The sequence below is a fragment of the Theropithecus gelada genome, chromosome 20, assembly GCF_003255815.1.
Source record: "Theropithecus gelada isolate Dixy chromosome 20, Tgel_1.0, whole genome shotgun sequence".
NCBI lineage: Eukaryota > Metazoa > Chordata > Mammalia > Primates > Cercopithecidae > Theropithecus > Theropithecus gelada.
In genome coordinates this window covers 24,798,003-24,816,565 of record NC_037688.1, presented here as the reverse complement: position 1 = coordinate 24,816,565, position 18,563 = coordinate 24,798,003, and the positions used below count along the sequence as shown (strand labels likewise).

General features: G+C 41.5%; 1 protein-coding gene across 3 annotated transcripts in view; it reads right to left on the bottom strand.

The window, feature by feature from the left end:
- The window catches only part of CBFB (core-binding factor subunit beta), a 77,776-nt gene that overhangs the window by 58,524 nt on the left and 689 nt on the right, over positions 1-18,563 (bottom strand). For all 3 annotated transcript variants that reach the window (XM_025371569.1, XM_025371568.1, XM_025371567.1), the window contains exon 3: positions 11,387-11,503. In XM_025371569.1, coding sequence (XP_025227354.1) covers positions 11,387-11,503 — 117 coding nt within the window. The remainder of the gene's footprint in view (positions 1-11,386; positions 11,504-18,563) is intronic.

The window sequence follows — 18,563 nt, the reverse complement described above, 5'->3', positions numbered from 1 at the left end:
AAAAATGATGAGTACACGCCTGTAATCCCAGCACTTTGAGAGGCCAAGGCGAGTGGATTACTTGAGTCCAGAAGTTTGAGATCAGCTTGGGCAACACGGTGAGACCCCGTATCTACAAAAAAAATTACCTGGGCATGGTGGCGCATGCCTGTGGTTCCAGCTACTTGGGAGGCTGAGGTGGGAGGATCGTTTGAGCCCAGGAGGCAGAGGTTGCAATAAGCCAAGATCACACCACTGCACTCCAGCCTGGGTGACAGAGATCCAGTTTCAAAAAAAAAAAGAAAAAGGCCAGGCACAGTGGCTCATGCCTGTAATCCCAGCACTTTGGGAGGCCACGGTGGGCAGATCACCTGAGGTCAGGAGTTTGAGACCAGTCTGGTCAAAATGGTGAAACCCCATCTCCAATAAAAACACAAAAATTAGCCAGGCGTGGTGGCAGGTGCCTGTAATCCCAGCTACTCGGAGGCTGAGGCTGGAGAATCCCTTGAACCCAGGAGGTGGAGGCTGCAGTGAGCCAAGATTACACCACTGCATTCCAGCCTAGGTGACAGAGCAAGACACCATCTCAAAAAAAAAAAAAAAAAAAAAGGTCGGGCACAGTGGCTCACGCCTGTAATCCCAGCACTTTGGGAGGCTACGGAGGGCGGATCACGAGGTCAGGAGATCGAGACCATACTGGCTAACACAGTGAAACGCCATCTCTACTAAAAATACAAAAAATTAGCCGGGCGCAGTGGCGGGCGCCTATAGTCCTAGCTACTCGGGAGGCTGAGGCAGGAGAATGGTGTGAACCCGGGAGGCAGAGTTTACAGTGAGCTGAGATCGCGCTACTGCACTCCAGCCTGGGCGATAGAGTGAGACTCCGTCTCAAAAAAAAAGGTAGAAAGTAGAAGCAAGAAGGGGAAGAGTGAAAGATGCTCTTCTCAGACACATTATTTCTGCCTTCTCTCACTTGGACTATGTAATTCAGGAAAGGTCATGAATGAGAATTTCACCTTTACACTAAAATGGAAATAATGCAATCCAAAAGAAGGGAAAAAGGGACTACACAATCTTCAAGTGCTTCAGAGGTGCATTTACCATATATTCAGATTCATGTACTCTTTAACTGGAAGGTACTACGACATACTAATTTTAAAACATTCTAATTTTTTTTTTTTTTTCAGACAGAATCTTGCTCTGTTGCCCAGGCTGGAGCACAGTGGTGCAACCTCTGCCTCCCGGGTTCAAGCAATTCTGCTGCCTCAGCCTCCCAAGTAGCTGGGATTACAGGCACATGCCACCATATCTGGCTAATTTTTTGTATTTTTAGTAGAGGTGGGATTTCATCACATTGACCAGGCTGGTCTTGAACTTCTGACCTCAGGTGATCCACCTGCCTCAGCCTCCCAAAGTGCTGGGATTACAGGCATGAGCCACCACACCCAGCCAAAACATTTTACTTTTTTCAGAAAGTCGACTTCCTCTCTTAGATTGAAAAATAACGAAAATAAAAACTTTTCTTTAAAAATACAAATGTTTCACTTTGGGAGGCCGAGACGGGCGGATCACAAGGTCAGGAGATCGAGACCATCCTGGCTAACACGGTGAAACCCCGTCTCTACTAAAAATACAAAAAACTAGCCGGGTGAGGTGGCGGGCGCCTGTAGTCCCAGCTACTCGGGAGGCTGAGGCAGGAGAATGGCGTAAACCCGGGAGGCGGAGCTTGCAGTGAGCTGAGATCCGGCCACTGCACTCCAGCCCGGGCGACAGAGCGAGACTCTGTCTCAAAAAAAGAAAAACAAAAAAAAAAAAAACAAATGTTTTTCTAGATACAAAGGTGTCTTTTATATATATATAAGCTTGCAGCTACCAGTTCTAAATTGTATGATTCAGTTATTATTAGAGTATTACAGTATACCTAAAACATTTTTTAAAACCAGATTTCAATACACTAAACTGTCAATAACAAAGTGCTGTCAATTCATATTTTAGTTGAACTGAAATACTTAAAATCCAGATGTGACAAGGTATTTGTAAAGTTGCCTCAATCTCTCTCAAAGAAAATCACACTCCAAAGCTTTACCACAGAGATCTTTTATTTGGAATGTCTGGGCTATCTACAGAGAAGGAACTTCTTGAGTTTAAATAGGGATTTCTTTTTTTTTTTTTTTTTTTTTTTGAGACGGAGTCTCACTCTGTAGCCCAGGCTGGAGTGCAGTGGCCGGATCTCAGCTCACTGCAAGCTCCGCCTCCCGGGTTCACGCCATTCTCCGGCCTCAGCCTCCCAAGTAGCTGGGACTACAGGCGCCCGCCACCTCACCCGGCTATTTTTTGTATTTCTTAGTAGAGACGGGGTTTCACCGTGTTAGCCAGGATGGTCTCGATCTCCTGACCTCGTGATCCGCCCATCTCGGCCTCCCAAAGTGCTGGGATTACAGGCTTGAGCCACCGCGCCCGGCCTAAATAGGGATTTCTCAAAGCTAACATCAAGAAGTCCTGTAAACTGTGCCAAATTGTGGATGGTATATAAACAAACACAATATTTATTTTGGGACAAAGATCCTGCAGGCAAGTGCGTAAAAGGTTCCAGAAGAAGCAGAGTCATAGACTTTTATTAGAAAAGGCCATTTAAAATAAAATTCTGTCCTTACTCATTAAATCCAATGTTGTTAGATTTTGCTTTATTTTATGCTCATAAAAATAAATTAAAAGACTTTTAAGTATAAAAGTCTACAAAGAAAAAATATATAACTTATCAAAATTTTTCAAAGTAGCTACTCTAATGATATATACTTTATAAATACTTCTGGATGTCTGATATTAATGTATTTGACTATCAATTAAAATCACAAGCTATAAACAGGAATATAAACCATAAAAAAGTGTAACCTCTCTTTTTCTGAGGTCAATGTGGTAAAAACTAGATAGCATATTCAATTTCTACACAAAAAAATGAACAGTACCACTGTAAAGTTCATTTTTTTCCTTTTATGAAATGATTTTCATACCCCTTATTTTTAAAGTCATAAACTGGGATCGCAAAGTCAGTACATCCAATCATTATTTCAAAATACCAATGAAGCTTTATGAGATACAGAATACATGTAAAAACCATTAATCTGACCACTCAAGACTAACAATTTATGGTCAACCATAATCACTTGCATTTATTTGAAATAAAAGTAAATGGAAATAAGTCCTAAGAGGAAAGAAAAAAGGAATTGGAGTTGTTTGGTCTATACAATTTTAAGAATGATTTAAATTCTGATTAGTTGCTTTTCCCTTGTCTTTTGACAGCTAAATTAATGTAAAGAAGGATTAAGAACATTTTGGCTGCCAGTGTTTGTAACACATCAGGATGGAACACTTGGGAAAGATGTAGTGTTCCAACATTTTTCAACTACCTGACATGAAGTTTACCTAAGGCACGCTATAGCACAAACACTCTATCAATCAGTTAGCTATAATTTCACCCTACAGAACCATTAAATAGTCTAACTGTGGATAGGGGTTTACAATTTAAAAGGCATTTTAACATATTCCAGTACTACATTTAATTCACACGAGGCACATGAATAGGGCAGACATTCTGATCCTCATTTACATGTTAAGGAAAATAGTTATGATTGTCTTGACTCAAATCTAGAGCTCTTTCTACTATATTGTATTAGTTTAAACCGTTTCTGAGAAAGATCCTTATTAAGAGCCAATGTAGACAGCTCACCAGGTACCTGGGTATAATAGTTTCAAATATATTTGAAGGATAGATTATAAAATTCTGTGCTGTGACTTGGTCATATGTAAGGTATGTACTTATAATCAGTCACCCGTTAACAGAACTTCCTTATGGAAGCCCTTGATTTGAAAATATTCTACAGCCACATTAGCAACAGAATGAATAAAAGGACTAATTTCTATGAGCTCATTTTCTTAAATCATAAAACTGTATTTCAAATAATAGAGAATATAGAGCTTTTTGTTTCCGCTCTGTTAGGATTCAATTTTTTCTGAGTTCACTAAATTTAAGTGAATATTATTTTAGCCGGCCTCTAAGATGGCCTCAATGATCCCAGCCTCCTGGTATTCACACCCCTGTGTGTGTGAACACCTTTCTCCCTGTTGAATGTGGGTTAGACTTAGTGACCAGCGTCTAATGAACAGGCTAAGCAACAAGTGACTCAAATAATAGATCATAAAAGGTATGAAAGTGACTTGAAAAACAGATCATAAAAGGCACAGTGGGCTGGACGCAGTGGCTCACACCTATAATCCCAGGACACTGGGAGGCTGAGGCAGGCAGATCACCTGAGGTTAGGAGTTTGAGACCAGCCTGGCCAAAATGGTGAAACCCCGTCTCTACTAAAAATACAAAAATTAGCCACATGTGGTGGCATATGCCTATAATCCCAGCTACTTGGGAGGCTGAGGAAGGACAACTGCTTGAACTCGGGAGGCAGAGGTTGTAGTGAGCTGAGATTACTCTACTGCACTCCAGCCTGGGTGACAGAGCAAAACTCTGTCTCAAAAAAATAAATAAATAAATAAATAAATAAAAGGCATGGTGGCTTCACTCTTTTTCTCTCTATGGAGAAGCATAGCTAGGAAGTGAAACCACCTACCAACAGGCAGATCCTTCAGTTCTAGTCAAGTCTTCAGAGACTGCATAGTCCCAGGCAAAAGCTTGACTGCAACCTCATGAGAGACACTGAGGCAGAACCACCCAGTCCAGTCGGTCCCAGATTCCTGCAAAGGGGCACAAGGAAACCTTTGGAGGGGGGGGAACTGAAATATATCTTGACTGTGGTAGCATCTACATGGGTGCATACATTTGTTAAAACTCAGGCTGGGCTGGGAGCGGTGGCTCACGCCTGTAATCCCAGCACTTTGGGAGGCCGAGGCGGGCGGATCACAAGGTCAGGAGATCGAGACCATGGTGAAACCCCGTCTCTACTAAAAATACAAAAAATGGGCCGGGCGCGGTGGCGGGCGCCTGCAGTCCCAGCTACTCGGGAGGCTGAGGCAGGAAGATGGCATGAACCCAGGAGGCGGAGCTTTCAGTGAGCCAGGATCGCGCCACTGCACTCCAGCTTGGGCGACAGAGTGAGACTCCGTCTCAAAAAAAAAAAAAACAAAAAACAACTCAGGCTGGATGCAGTGTCCCACGCCTGTAATCCCAGTACTTTGGGAAGCCAAGGTGGAAGGATTGCTTAAGGCCAGGAGTTAGAGGCCAGCCTGAGCATAATTATTTTCTCTACAAAAAAATTTAAAAATCAGCCAGATGTGGTGGCAAATACCTGTCGTCCTAGTGAGTCAAGAGACTGAGGCAGAAAAAATAATGAAACACTTAGAAACAAATGTTTTTTAAAAAAGCCTGTAATCCCAGCACTTTGGGAGGCCAAGGCAGGAGGATCACTTGAGGCCAGGAGTTCAAGACCAACCTAGGCAATATAACAGAACGCCATCTCCACAAAAAATACAAAAATAACTTCAGGCATGGTGGTGATGGGGTTACAGGTAAGATGCTGTGGTCCCAGCTACTCGGGAGGCTGAGGTGGGAGGATCACCTGAGCCTGGGAGGTTGAGGCTGCAGTGAGCCATGATGGCACCACTGTACTCCAGCCTGGCAAGAGAATGAGACCTTGTTTTGTGGGGGATAAAAAAAAAGGCAGGAGGATCTCTTGAGCCTAGGAGTTTGAGGTTTGAGGTCACAGTGAGCTATGATCGCACTACTGCACTCCAGCCTGGGTGACAGAGCGAGACCCTCTCTCTCTTTAAAAAAAAAAAAAAAAAAAAGCAAAGAAACAAGCTGCAATAACAAGCTCCCACAACAAGCTCACATGCCCTAAATCGACCTAACCTGCTGCTCAAAATTGTTCCAGCCAGTTTTCCCAGCCCGCATGACAGTAAACCCATATTCCCAGTTTCTCTAGCCAAAAAGTGGGTGTCATTCTTTTTTTTTTTTTTGAGATGGAGTTTCACTCTTGTTGCCCAGGCTGGAGTGCAGCAGCACGATCTCAGCTCACTGCAACCTCCCCCTCCCAGGTTTCAAGCAATTCTCCTGCCTCAGCCTAAGTTAGAGTCATTCTTAATTCTTCTCTTTCTCACATGCCATATCCAATCCATAAGCAAATCCTGTTGTCTCTATCTCAAAATACATCCAGGATATGACCATTTCTCACTACCTCTACTGCTACCACCCTAGTCTCTCACCAAGATTACTGCAATAGCCTGCTTCACTTTTGCCCTCTATAATCTATTATTAACCTAGCAGCTAGCATTAGTCTGTCAAAACCTAACGTAGATCATATCATTCATCTACTCAAAAGCCAGCAGCAGGAGCATGCCTTTACTCTCAGCTACTTCGGAAGCAGACCAAGAGGATAACTTGAGTCCAGGAGTTTAAGTCACCCTGGGCAACATACCAAGACCCTGTACCTAAAAAATAAGCAAACTAAACACTCAAAACTATTCCCCATCTCACTCAGAATAAAAATCCCATGTGGTCATAATGGCCTACCATGGTCACATGAACTGGCTCATTATTATTTCTGATTTCATCTACTACAACTTCTTTCACAGTCTACTCTAGCCACAATGGCCTGCTTGCTGTTGATCCAACACAGGGTGCCACTCTGGGGCCCTTTATAATGGCTGTTTCCTCTGTCTGGAACATCTCTCCCCCACCCCCAACTCCTGCACGGCTCACCATTCCCTAACCTCCTTTGTGTCTTGGTTCGGGTATGATCTTCCTTACCCAGACCACCCAATTTAAAACTGCAAACGTTCCTGCTCATTGATCACCCTTATCCTATAATACCTTTCCTTTTTCCCAAAGCTACTGTCACTTTGTAAGCTATTACATAACTTATTATGTATATTGTCCATTAAGGATCTCTGCTTTGTTCACTGATGTATCTCAAATACCTAGGACAATGCTCAGTACACATAACAGGTGTTCAACAAAGACCTTCTGAATGAATAAATTTTTGGATAACTGTGACGGGTACAGTAGTGGTTAAAGACTTTACATACACTATTTCAGTTACTCTCAACAGCAACCCTGAGAAGTATCCATTAATCTCATTTTACAACTGAGGATTATAATAATTAAACATGCCCAAAGTTACATCATAGTAAATGCAGAAGCCAGAACTTAACTCAATTTTGCCTAATTCTAAAGCCTTAACAACTATAGTTCCTCAAAGCTGCATACGAACGGGACGAGAACTAAGCTGCTTCAGGAGGTAACTCAGTTGAAAGAGTATGAAAGAACACACTGATATGGAATCCAACATAAGGAACAGAGGCAAATAATTAACATTTGGAGAAGTTCCTTCAATTTTCTTTGCTTCCAGTCCTAGTCCTGTGGGGACAGAAACAAAACCTAATGGTTATAAGAAACAGACCATAAAAAGAGAAAAGAAATTCGAGACCCCACAGTTTGAGCTCCATGGATGAGAAAACACAGGGCAATGCCTTTTCTCCAAATTCACTGGAGAACTTTATTACAGTGGCATGGAACAGTGCAGCAGGAGTTTTTGCCTTAAAATGCTTTTTTTTCTAGAAAAAAAGTACAGAAGTAGTACAGATGTTGGCAAAATTTTATTTGAGAAATACATGATCTATGCATAACATTTACAGATTTACATCTGAGGGAAAGATACTGATTTCTACCAGTGTCATCATTTATGGAATACAGCCACACTCAATTGTTTACATATTGTCTAGGGCCCTTTCACACCACAACAGCAGAATTAAGTAGTTACAGAGATGAGTAGTTGTGACAGAGACTGAAAGCCTGCAAAACTGAAAACATTCACATTTGTCACTTCACAGAAAAAAAAACTTCTAAAACCAGAATTTTAAAAATGTACATTTCCTAATAGCTTGCATCAGTTCTACCATTCTTCCTAATAGAATTAAAAACATATCTTTTTAATACACTCATGCATTGCTTTAACAACGTTTCAGCCTACAATGGATCATATATATGACAGTAGTCCTGTAAGATTATAATGAATCTGAAAAATTCCTATTGCCTAGTGACATCATAGCTATTTTAACATTCTAGTGCAATTGCTTAATTTTTATAAGCAATTTAGTGTGTCCTAAGCATACTGTGTTTATAAAATCTACAGAACCACATTCATTCACCACTTACTCAAGTGACTGACCCAGAGCAACTTCCAGTCCTGCAAGCTCCATTCAAAGCCATTTTTTAAATATTGTATTTCTACCATGTCTTTTCTATGTTTAGATACATGAAGATACACAAATACTTACCATTGTGTTACAGTTGACTACAGTATGCAGTACAGTAACATGCTGTACAGTATAGGTTTGTAGCCTAGGAGCAACAGACTATACCATATAGCCTAAGCGTGTAGCAGGCTATACCACCTAGGTCTAAGTATGCTCTATATATACACAATGATAAAAATCACCTAGCAACACATTTCCCAGAACATATCCCTGCCATTAAGCGACACATGACTGTACTAGAACAAACCATCTCACATTTTTGTTATTTTTGGTCATATAATTAAAAACATCTCAATGGCTTAAGTCCAAGGATAATGTGGTCTTCACACTAGTCAAGCAGTATCATTAAATTAATTCAAGCAAACTTAACTTCTAGTAGCGTTAACAACCCATTTATTAGTTATTAAATACTGGAAGACCTCAGTAACACTGAGATGACGCTCTTGAAGCATTAAAATAGTTTTGGGCTAAAGCTGACAAAAAAAAAATTTGTTTTTTTGTTTTATGTCTTTAGTATCTGAGCTACCACATTAAACAAACTTTAAAGTATTCAAACAAGAAAAAATAATAATTTCAATGGTCACACATACACGCATCAGAAGGACCAAAAAAACAACAATCCTACAAGGACTTCTCAAATTCTTCCTTATATACTGTGTAAGAATTACCAAATAGTAAAATCTGGAACATTCACTTTTAGTTTTCCAAGCCAACAAACTAATACACAGGAAAGCAAACTGCTTGCTTATTACTCATTTTTAAAAATCTTATAATCTATTTTCCCTTTTCCAATTCAAGGATTGTTTTGTCATGCACAAAAGAGCAAATCTAATTCCATAAAATTGGAGAAAACAAAAAATTCTTAATTTTATATATACATATATACACATATATACACACTATACACATATACATATACACATACACATATATATATATGTATATACACACACAAAATTAAAAATCTTTTTCCTAATACAAAATCCTTTTAATTTTCTCAAAGGAATAGTTAGACATTTCTCACGTTACATAAATGTGGCAGGTTATGCCATTCATGATGACACTGAGAAAACTAACTTAATACGTTGATAAAAACAGGTACAAAAACACACTGCGAAACAAACCCAGAAAAAATAATGAGTATAAAACTGGATCCAAAAGGGTGTTTTGAGTATAAAACTAGATTTAAAAGAGTGTTTCTTCTTCAAAAATTTTACTTCAAGAAGTCAACTCCTTGACTTCTCAATCAAGGATCAACCAATCCAAGATGCTAGTCATTAAAATTTCACCAGGCCGGGTGCAGTGGCTCACTCCTGTAATCCCAGCATTTTGGGAGGCAGAGGCGGGCGGATCACATGGTCAGGAGTTCAATACCAGCCTGACCAATATGGTGAAACCCCGTCTCTACTAAAAATACAAAAAATGGCCGGGCGCGGTGGCTCAAGCCTGTAATCCCAGCACTTTGGGAGGCCGAGATGGGCGGATCATGAGGTCAGGAGATCGAGACCATCCTGGCAAACATGGTGAAACCCCGTCTCTACTAAAAAAAATACAGAAAAAAAACTAGCCGGGTGAGGTGGCGGGCGCCTGTAGTCCCAGCTACTCGGGAGGCTGAGGCAGGAGAATGGCGTAAACCCGGGAGGCAGACCTTGCAGTGAGCTGAGATCCGGCCACTGCACTCCAGCCTGCGCAACAGAGCGAGACTCCATCTCAAAAAAAAAAAAAAAAAATTAGCCTGTGGTGGCACACGCCTATAATCCCAGCTACTCAGGAGGCTGAGGCAGGAGAACAGCTTAAAACCCAGGAGGTGGAGGTTGCTGTGAGCCAAGATCACGCCACTACACTCCAGCCCGGGCAACAGAGAGAGACTCCATCTCAAAAAAAAAAAAAAAAAAAAAATCACCCAAATCAAAATCATAATACATTTAACGTAGACTTGAAATAAGGCTCTCAGCTTAAACATTTTACCTATATTTTTGTATCTTTAATCTAAACTTCTAACATCAAAACTGTAAGACATGTTCCCAGAAACTTTTTCTCAAAACAAAAAATACATATTTCTGAGTTAAAATTTTCAGTTTTTTCTCAAATGTAAATTTGCTCTGTTAATGGAATTAAAAAGTTACCTATGAGATATTTCTAAATACTATTAATTTTTAAACCTAGAGAGCTTTTTTTTCCATTCACCTCTTTTTTTTTTTTTTTTTTTTTGAGACGGAGTCTCACTCTGTCGCCCAGGCTGGAGTGCAGTGGCGAGATCTCAGCTCACGGCAAGCTCCGCCTCCCGGGTTTACGCCATTCTCCTGCCTCAGCCTCCCGAGTAGCTGGGACTACAGGCGCCTGCCACCTCGCCCGGCTAGTTTTTTGTATTTTTTAATAGAGACGGGGTTTCACCGTGTTAGCCAGGATGGTCTCGATCTCCTGACCTCGTGATCCGCCCGCCTCGGCCTCCCAAAGTGCTGGGATTACAGGCGTGAGCCACCGCGCCCGGCCTCCATTCACCTCTTAATTTTATTTTTATAGCACTATACTTACATATATTTTTGTAAACAAAATACGTATTGTCAAACTTTTAAAGTAATTGTTCTGTTACTTTCCTTAAGGGTTAGAATGTTCTATGACAAATATCATGTACATGAAATTAGGAATGGAGTGATATAAAAGTTTACCAGTGGTTTTAAAAAATTATATTGACCAGGCACAGTGGCTCACGCCTGTAATCCCAACACTTTGGGAGGCAGAGGAGGGCACATGATGGGGTCAGGAGTTCGAGACCAGCCTGGCCAACATGGTGAAACCCCACCTCTACTAAAAATACAAAAATTAGCCAGGTATGGTGGTGGGTGCCTGTAATCCCAGCTACTCAGGAGGCTGAGGCACGAGAATCGCTTGAAACTGCAAGGCGGAGGTTGCAATGAACAGAGATCACGCCATTGCACTCCAGCCCAGGCAACAAGAGCTAAACCCCGAAAAAAAAAAAAAAAAAAAAAATTTATATTACATCCTTATAACATGGAATGAAAGCAAATCTGAGCATATGCTGATGTAATCAGATCTGTGATCTTTATTAAAATGTAAATTACCAAATAATCTCTAACAAAACAACTCACAGTATTTTAAATTGCAAAGAAACGTTTCCTACCTTGCCTGCTTCTCTTTCTAAGTCGACATACTCTCGGCTAGGTGTTTGTCGCTGTTCTCCCTGCCAGCTGGCCGGAAAAAACTGGAGAGACAGATTGGTTCCTGTGGCCACAAAAGCCTTTTAGAAAAATCAATACAAACAGGATCAGGAGCAGGACATTACATAAATTATGCAGGCAGTCATTTATTTTTACATCAGTTTATGTCTTAAGTCAGGCAGCACAGAGAATACTTAAAAGTAAAAAAACATGCACTCATCATTTTTCTTAAGTATTAAGTTACAAACATCTGATTCCATTTTGAGGACATTTGCCATTGGCTGCTTAATATAAAATCAGACATGGAATCAATACTTTCTTTCAGGTCATTTTTTGCTGACGTTAGGATCTCACACTGCTAATGTCTAACCAGAAGCCACCATCCATCCTTGCATTTAAAAACTTCTATTTTTAAATGTACACTGAAAATCTAAAGGTTTTGAATTTTAAAGAACACCTCAATTTAAAGTTATATAAATGAGACACTTTAATTTTCCTTGATTTCTCTTGCTGAAAGAAACACTGCATGGCAGGCACTACATAAAAAATGCACTTGGAATTTCTGTCTCTCCTCTGATAAACCATACATTAGCATGCGATGTCACAGTACTCTCTAAAACCCTAGATGATTTTTAAAAATATGTCTTTTCTAATATTTGACGTTAGGAGAACTTGATCCGACTACAACGGAGAGAAAAGTATTCATCTAATATTTATAAAAGATTTGGATGTTAGAGCTCAACAGATGGAACGATCTAAAACCATTTCAATAAAGTGTCATTTTATGTAGCCCTTGAGCAAGTTACCTCTATATTTCCCTCATGCAAAAAACAAAGACATTACTAACCCTTTCCCAAAGGAAATTAAGAAAAAAAGAAGTAAAAGCATTTTTGAAAAAATACATTTTTCATCATCTAAATGTAAACTCTTCTTTGCTGAAACCAGAAACAGTTTTTTGTGGCCGGGCGCTGTGGCTCACGCCTGTAATCCCAGGACTTTGGGAGGCTGAGACAGGCGGATCACAAGGTCAGGAGATTGAGACCATCCTGGCTAATAAAGTGAAACCCCCTCTCTACTAAAAATACAAAAAATTAGCCAGGCGTGGTGGTGGGCGCCTGCAGTCCCAGCTACTTGGGAGGCTGAGGCAGAAGAATGACGTGAACCCGGGAGGCGGAGCTTGTAGTGAGCCAAGATCGCACCACTGCACTACAGCCTGGGTGACAGAGCAAGACTCCGTCTCAAAAAAAAGTTTTTTGTTTGGTTTATTCTACTAATTAAGTTCAGAAGCATTATTTGTTTCCATGCATACAGTCTTCATCTCAAATTAAGAGGTTCACATTTGGGGCAATTTGTTTAAAGCCAACAACCAATTTGGCTATCCAATAGTTCCCCGATGGTTAACAGCTTAGATTCTTTAGAGGTAAAAATTATCCTTCCTATTTCTATTACTGGCACTGTCAGTACACTTGTCAACCTAAATGCTAAATCTCTAAACCTCTTTGATGGCATTTCCCTAATCAACTGGGGTACCATTTTCATGTGGTAAATGTTTTATATGCATAGAAACTGAACTAACATCAATATTACAACATCATTTTTAAAAATCTTTCAGGCCAAGAGTGGTGGTTCACGCTTGTAATCCCAGCACGTTGGGAGGTGAGACGGGTGGACCACCTGAGGTCAGGAGTACAAGACCAGCCTGGCCAACATGGTGAAACCCTGTCTCTACTAAAAATACAAAAAATTAGCTGGACGTGGTGGCAGACACCTGTAATCCCAGCTACTTGGGAGGCTGAGGCAGGAGAATCACTTGAACCCAGGAGGCAGAGGTTGCATGCAGTGAGCTGAGATTGCACCACTGTGGTCCAGCCTGGACAACTAGGTGAGACTCCATTTCAAAAACAAGAAAAAACAAAAAACAAAAAAAACTTCCCATGCACTATGAGCATAAGTCTTAGAACCCCACAACACTAGTTCAAACAAAAAAGGAGTTTCTGGGAGGGAAACTGCCCAGGCTGTATGACCTGAAGCATACCTCAGTTTCCTCACAAATTAATTATTTGTAAAGTGCTTAAAACAGTACCAAGTAAATGTAACGAAAGTGTTTGCTGAATGATATGAGAAATAACTTTAAGTTCAACAAGAAAGCCAACTTTTTCAGCTTCAGATAATGAAATTCTCAGAGCAGAGTGGTGGCAGAAAAGAGACTCAGCACATGAATGAATGCCCTGTGTCAAAATCCCTGTGGTGTGCTTCTTCAGTAGCAAATCCTTCCACCTCCAGTGTACCCCAAATCAGCTCTGTGCCAAGACACTCTGCAGATCATATTACCTCATCTCCTGTCTTGATGCCAACCTCAGAAGAGATTTCCTGCTTCATCACTATATGTCCATTATCTCATAAAGATCGCTCTCTGAGACAGAAGTGGTAAACACAGATCATTCTAGAAAAGCATTTTCCAAACTTATCTGACCATAGAATTCTTTTAATGAGATACCTACGTATACGTAAGAGTTGGAAAAAGTCTGTTCCAAAATATTAACATGGTGTCAACATTGTCATAGGAAAATAAAGAAAAAAAGAAACAAAATGAAAACATTAAAATGCTACACTGGTATGATGCCTATATTTAAGATTTCCAGGTTGTCTTATGTTTTATAGGTTTCACAAATTATAAAATAGCACACCTTGAGACAATCCAACATACTTTTTACCATTCATTCTTCAGAATTAGAAATATGTATTAGTTTTTACTCTTCTCACCATAGAGTAACCATACTTCTCATAAATATTTTTTCTTTAATTGATTATTAGTGTTGAAGACATCTCCAACACTCTTACTACATAATTGGTAAGCATAGGCCAGGTACGGTGGCTCAAGCCTGTAATCCCAGCACTTTGGGAAGCCAAGGCAGGCAGATTACGAGATCAGAAGCTCGACACCAGTCTGGCCAACATAGTGAAACCCCATCTCTACTAAAAATACAAAAAATTAGCTGGGTGTGGTGGTGTGCGCCTGTAATTCCAGCTACTCGTGAGGCTGAGGCAGGAGAATCGTGAGAACCCAGGAGGCGGAGGTTGCAGTGAGCCAAGATCTTGCCATTGCACTGCAGCCTAGCCGACAGTATGAGACACCGTCTCAAAAAAAAAAACAAAAAAAAAACCGTGAAACCCTGTCTCTACTAAAAATACAAAAACAAAATTAGCCAGGCGCGGTGGCAGGCGCCTGTAGTCCCAGCTACTCGGGAGGCTGAGGCGGGAGAATGATGTGAACCCAGGAGGCGGAGCTTGCAGTGAGCTGAGATAGGGCCACTGCACTCCAGCCTGGGCAACAGAACGAGACTCCAACTCAAAAAAAAAAAAAATTCATAAGAATAAATCAAGGCTGGGTGCAGTGGCTCACGGAAGCAGGCAGATCACTTGAGGCCAGGAGTTGGAGACCAGCCTGGCCAACACAGTGAAACCCATCTCTACTAAAAATACAAAAACCAGACAGGCATGACGGCAGGCACCTATAATCCCAGCTAGTCGGGAGGCGGAAGCAGGAGGCGGAGGTTGCAGCGAACGGAAATGGCACCACTGCACTCCAGCCTGGGTGACAGAGTGAGATCCAGTCTCAAAAAAAGAATAAATCAGATTCTACCACAGATTCTTCTACTGGTGTTCACTTTTATTTAATGCTGATTAGGTTTTACAGTTAAAAACTCAATTGGCATAAAATAAGGGGGCTGATTTTTATAGCTAGAGAGAGATGATCAACACATCCTTAAATTATTTCACATCTAAATGCAAAATGAGGCTGGGAGTGGTGGCTCACGCCTGTAATCCCAGCACTTTGGGAGGCCGAGGTGGGTGGATCACCCGAGGTCAGGAGTTCAAGACCAGCCTGGCAAACATGGTGAAACTCCATCTCTACTAAAAATACAATTAATTAGCCGGGTGTGGTGGTGTATGCCTGTAATCTCAGCTACTCAGGAGGCTGGGTCAAGAGAATCACTTGAACCTGGGGGACGGAGGTTGCAGTAAGCCAAGATCGTGCCACTGCACTCCAACCTAGGCAAAAGCAGAATGAATTCTTTATTTACCTCACTGATACGTTAAGGAGACATTCAAAATAAGAAGAGGACGACTGGGGCAGGAGAAAGGTTGGGAATAGTTTTGAGAACTGTGGATATTCTTGCCATTTATGGCTGCTGTCAAAACAGGCAAAATAATGCCTTTTTCCACAGCCAAATAGAAAGAAACCATGGCCTGTTCATAAGTAATAAGATAAATTTCAGGCCTTAAATTAAGTAGCCTCTAAATTCAAATAATCAAGTACCTATGGTATTGTGCAAAATACCTGTATCCAGAGGGGTTTATACAGAATTAATGAGGTCTCCACCCTCTAGGAGCTAAGGATCCTGTAATTAAATGTGGGTTAACACTAAATTAAAGGAGGGAAACTAGAAAGAGAAAAAACTAGGAAATGTGAAATTCCTCTCCAAATACCAATAGTTACATTACTTAACAAAATAAGACCTGTGTCATCTTAAGTGCAAACCTCACACAGCATTCAATCTACCTTCTTTAACCTTTAATACTTTTCAGAAATTTAAAACTTATAAAATGTGTTGGATCAGACATTTGTTTTATTTTTGGAGACAGGGTCTCACTCTGTCACCTAGGCTGGAGTGCAGTGGTGCGATTATGGCTCACTGCAGCCTCGATCTCCCAGGCTCAGGTGAGGATCAGATATTTGGAAGCAGGAAAAGTCTAGAATGTCTAATTCATCCTGGAAAGAAATTTAAGACAAACACTAACCACCTATAACACTACTATAATATTACGGCATTTCAGATATCCCATGGGTTGAATTCATAATTCCATTCAGCAAAGTCTGAAATGACAGAAAACACCCTACTAGCTATGATTCACCATTCCAAAAAAATTCAGCTTTCAAAAATAGTGATAATAATATAATACATGGGGCGGCGTATGGTGACACCGAGCCTGGTAGTCCCAGCTATTGGGAGGCTGAGACAAGAGGATCGCTTGAGCCCAGAAGTTTGAGGCTGTAGTGCCTTATGATTATGTCTGTGAACAGCCACTGCACCCCAGCCTAGGCCACACAGCAAGACCTCTCTCTTAAAAAAACAAAACAAAACAAGGCCGGGCGCGGTGGCTCACACTTGTAATCCCAGCACTTTGGAAGGCCGAAGTGGGAGGATCATTTAAGGTCAGGAGTTCAAAACCAGCCTGGCCAACATGGTGAAACCCTGTCTCTACTAAAAATACAAAAAAATTAGCTGGGCGTGGTGGTGTGTGCCTCTAATCCCAGCTACTCAGGAGGTTGAGGCAGGAGAATCGCTTGAACCTGGGAGGCAAAGGTTGTAGCGAGCCAAGACTACATCATGCTGCTGCACTCCAGCCTGGGTAATAGAGCGGGACTCCATCTCAAAACAAACAAAAAAGCAAACATTGACAGTACAAATACTTTGTATCTTATCTTTTATACTTGCATCCTTTACCTCCAGGAAATTCTATCCTCAAGTGTACCACCTTCCTTTTGCAAAAGGTAACCCAGGCAAAGGATGACACGATCATCGCACCAGCTAATGAATTATTTTCTTATACCACTCAGTGACAAAATCTAAAAGCATGTCTTATGCACTTCAATCATATAAATAATACAATTACTCAAGAAACTTGCAAGTGGGCTAAAAGCTGGAGACTGTCTTTCATAACATGCACTAATGACCAAATATTCAGGAGCTCCTATAAATTTAACCAGTATCTTCTCACTATTACAATTCTAAAAAGCCTTCACTTAAAATATCAAGATATTCTTTAAAATTAAATTTGAGTTCAGTGATGAAAAGGAAGAGTTTTATGGCATATGAATTATATCTGAATAAAAATAAACTGGTTTTATAAAGGGGGTGGGAGGAGTAAATTTCCAATATGTCTTCCTACTATTAACCCAAATTCAAATCGCATCTAACTTCAAGCCTCTGACAATGCAATAAGTCCAAGTCACCCAGCAGATAGTAACAGCATTCCATTAGACAGCGCTTTAACTTTTTAAAAAATAATCAGGCAGGACGCAGTGGCTCACGCCTGTAATCCTAACACTCTGGAAGGTCGAGGAGGGCGGATCACTTGAGGTCAGGAGGCCAGCTTGGCCAACAAGGTGAAACCCCGTCTCTACTGAAAATACAAAAATTAGCCGGGCGTGGTGGCAGGCACCTGTAATCCTAGCTACTCAGGAGGCTGAGGCACGAAAATCGCTTGAACCCAGGAGGCGGAGGTTGCAGTGAGTGGAGATCGAGCCACTGAACTCCAGTCTGGGCAACAGAGCAAGACTCTACCTCAAAAAAATAATAATCAACCTCTTTTCTCGGTTTCTTCCTACCATTCTCTCCTCATCAGCACCTCCAACAAGGCAAACCAAAAGGAGATGAGAGGAACTAGGACCCCTGAATTTTTTTCTTCAACCCAAGATCTGGTGAAGACACACCAAATCTGCCTCCTAAAACGAGGACCTCGAGATCAACCGTGAGTTTCGCCCATCTGTGCATTTTAGGAACGGCAGCCCTACTCGAGACATGGGGATAATGGTTTATTTCTTATTCTCCTGAAGCTTAACATTCTAAAAAAATGACACTTTTAAGGCCTTTTCCCCCCGTTTCCTCTCTATTAGGACAATAAATAACTGGAGAAAAGATTTCTTCTCGGCGATCTAGGAGTGAGACCGCTTGACAGAGAATCACCGAGAGCTCACCTTTCAAGAAACAAACTATCGCCGACCTTGAATGAAGCTCCGGTTGTTTTTCCGAATGGGGGTTTGCTTGCTTGCTACAAATACCCTGAACCCTTCTCCTTGGTGTAGCCGCCTAAACAATGCCCTTCACTTGTTTGGTTTGGCTCGGGTTCGAGCCCCACTCGCGGTGCTCCATTGGCCCACACGCGCCACCGCGGCGGGCCCCAGGGAAAGCGTCTCCTCGCGAGCACCGGCCCGCGGCGTCTGGTTTCGCATTTTGAAACCCGAGTAGGAAGTGAGACGGCGCCCGCTCAGTTCCGGGAGCCGCGGCAGCCGCGCCGCCGTCCGGAACCGGCCTGGGCCGCGGCCGCCCGGCGCAACAAGTGACCTGCGCGCGC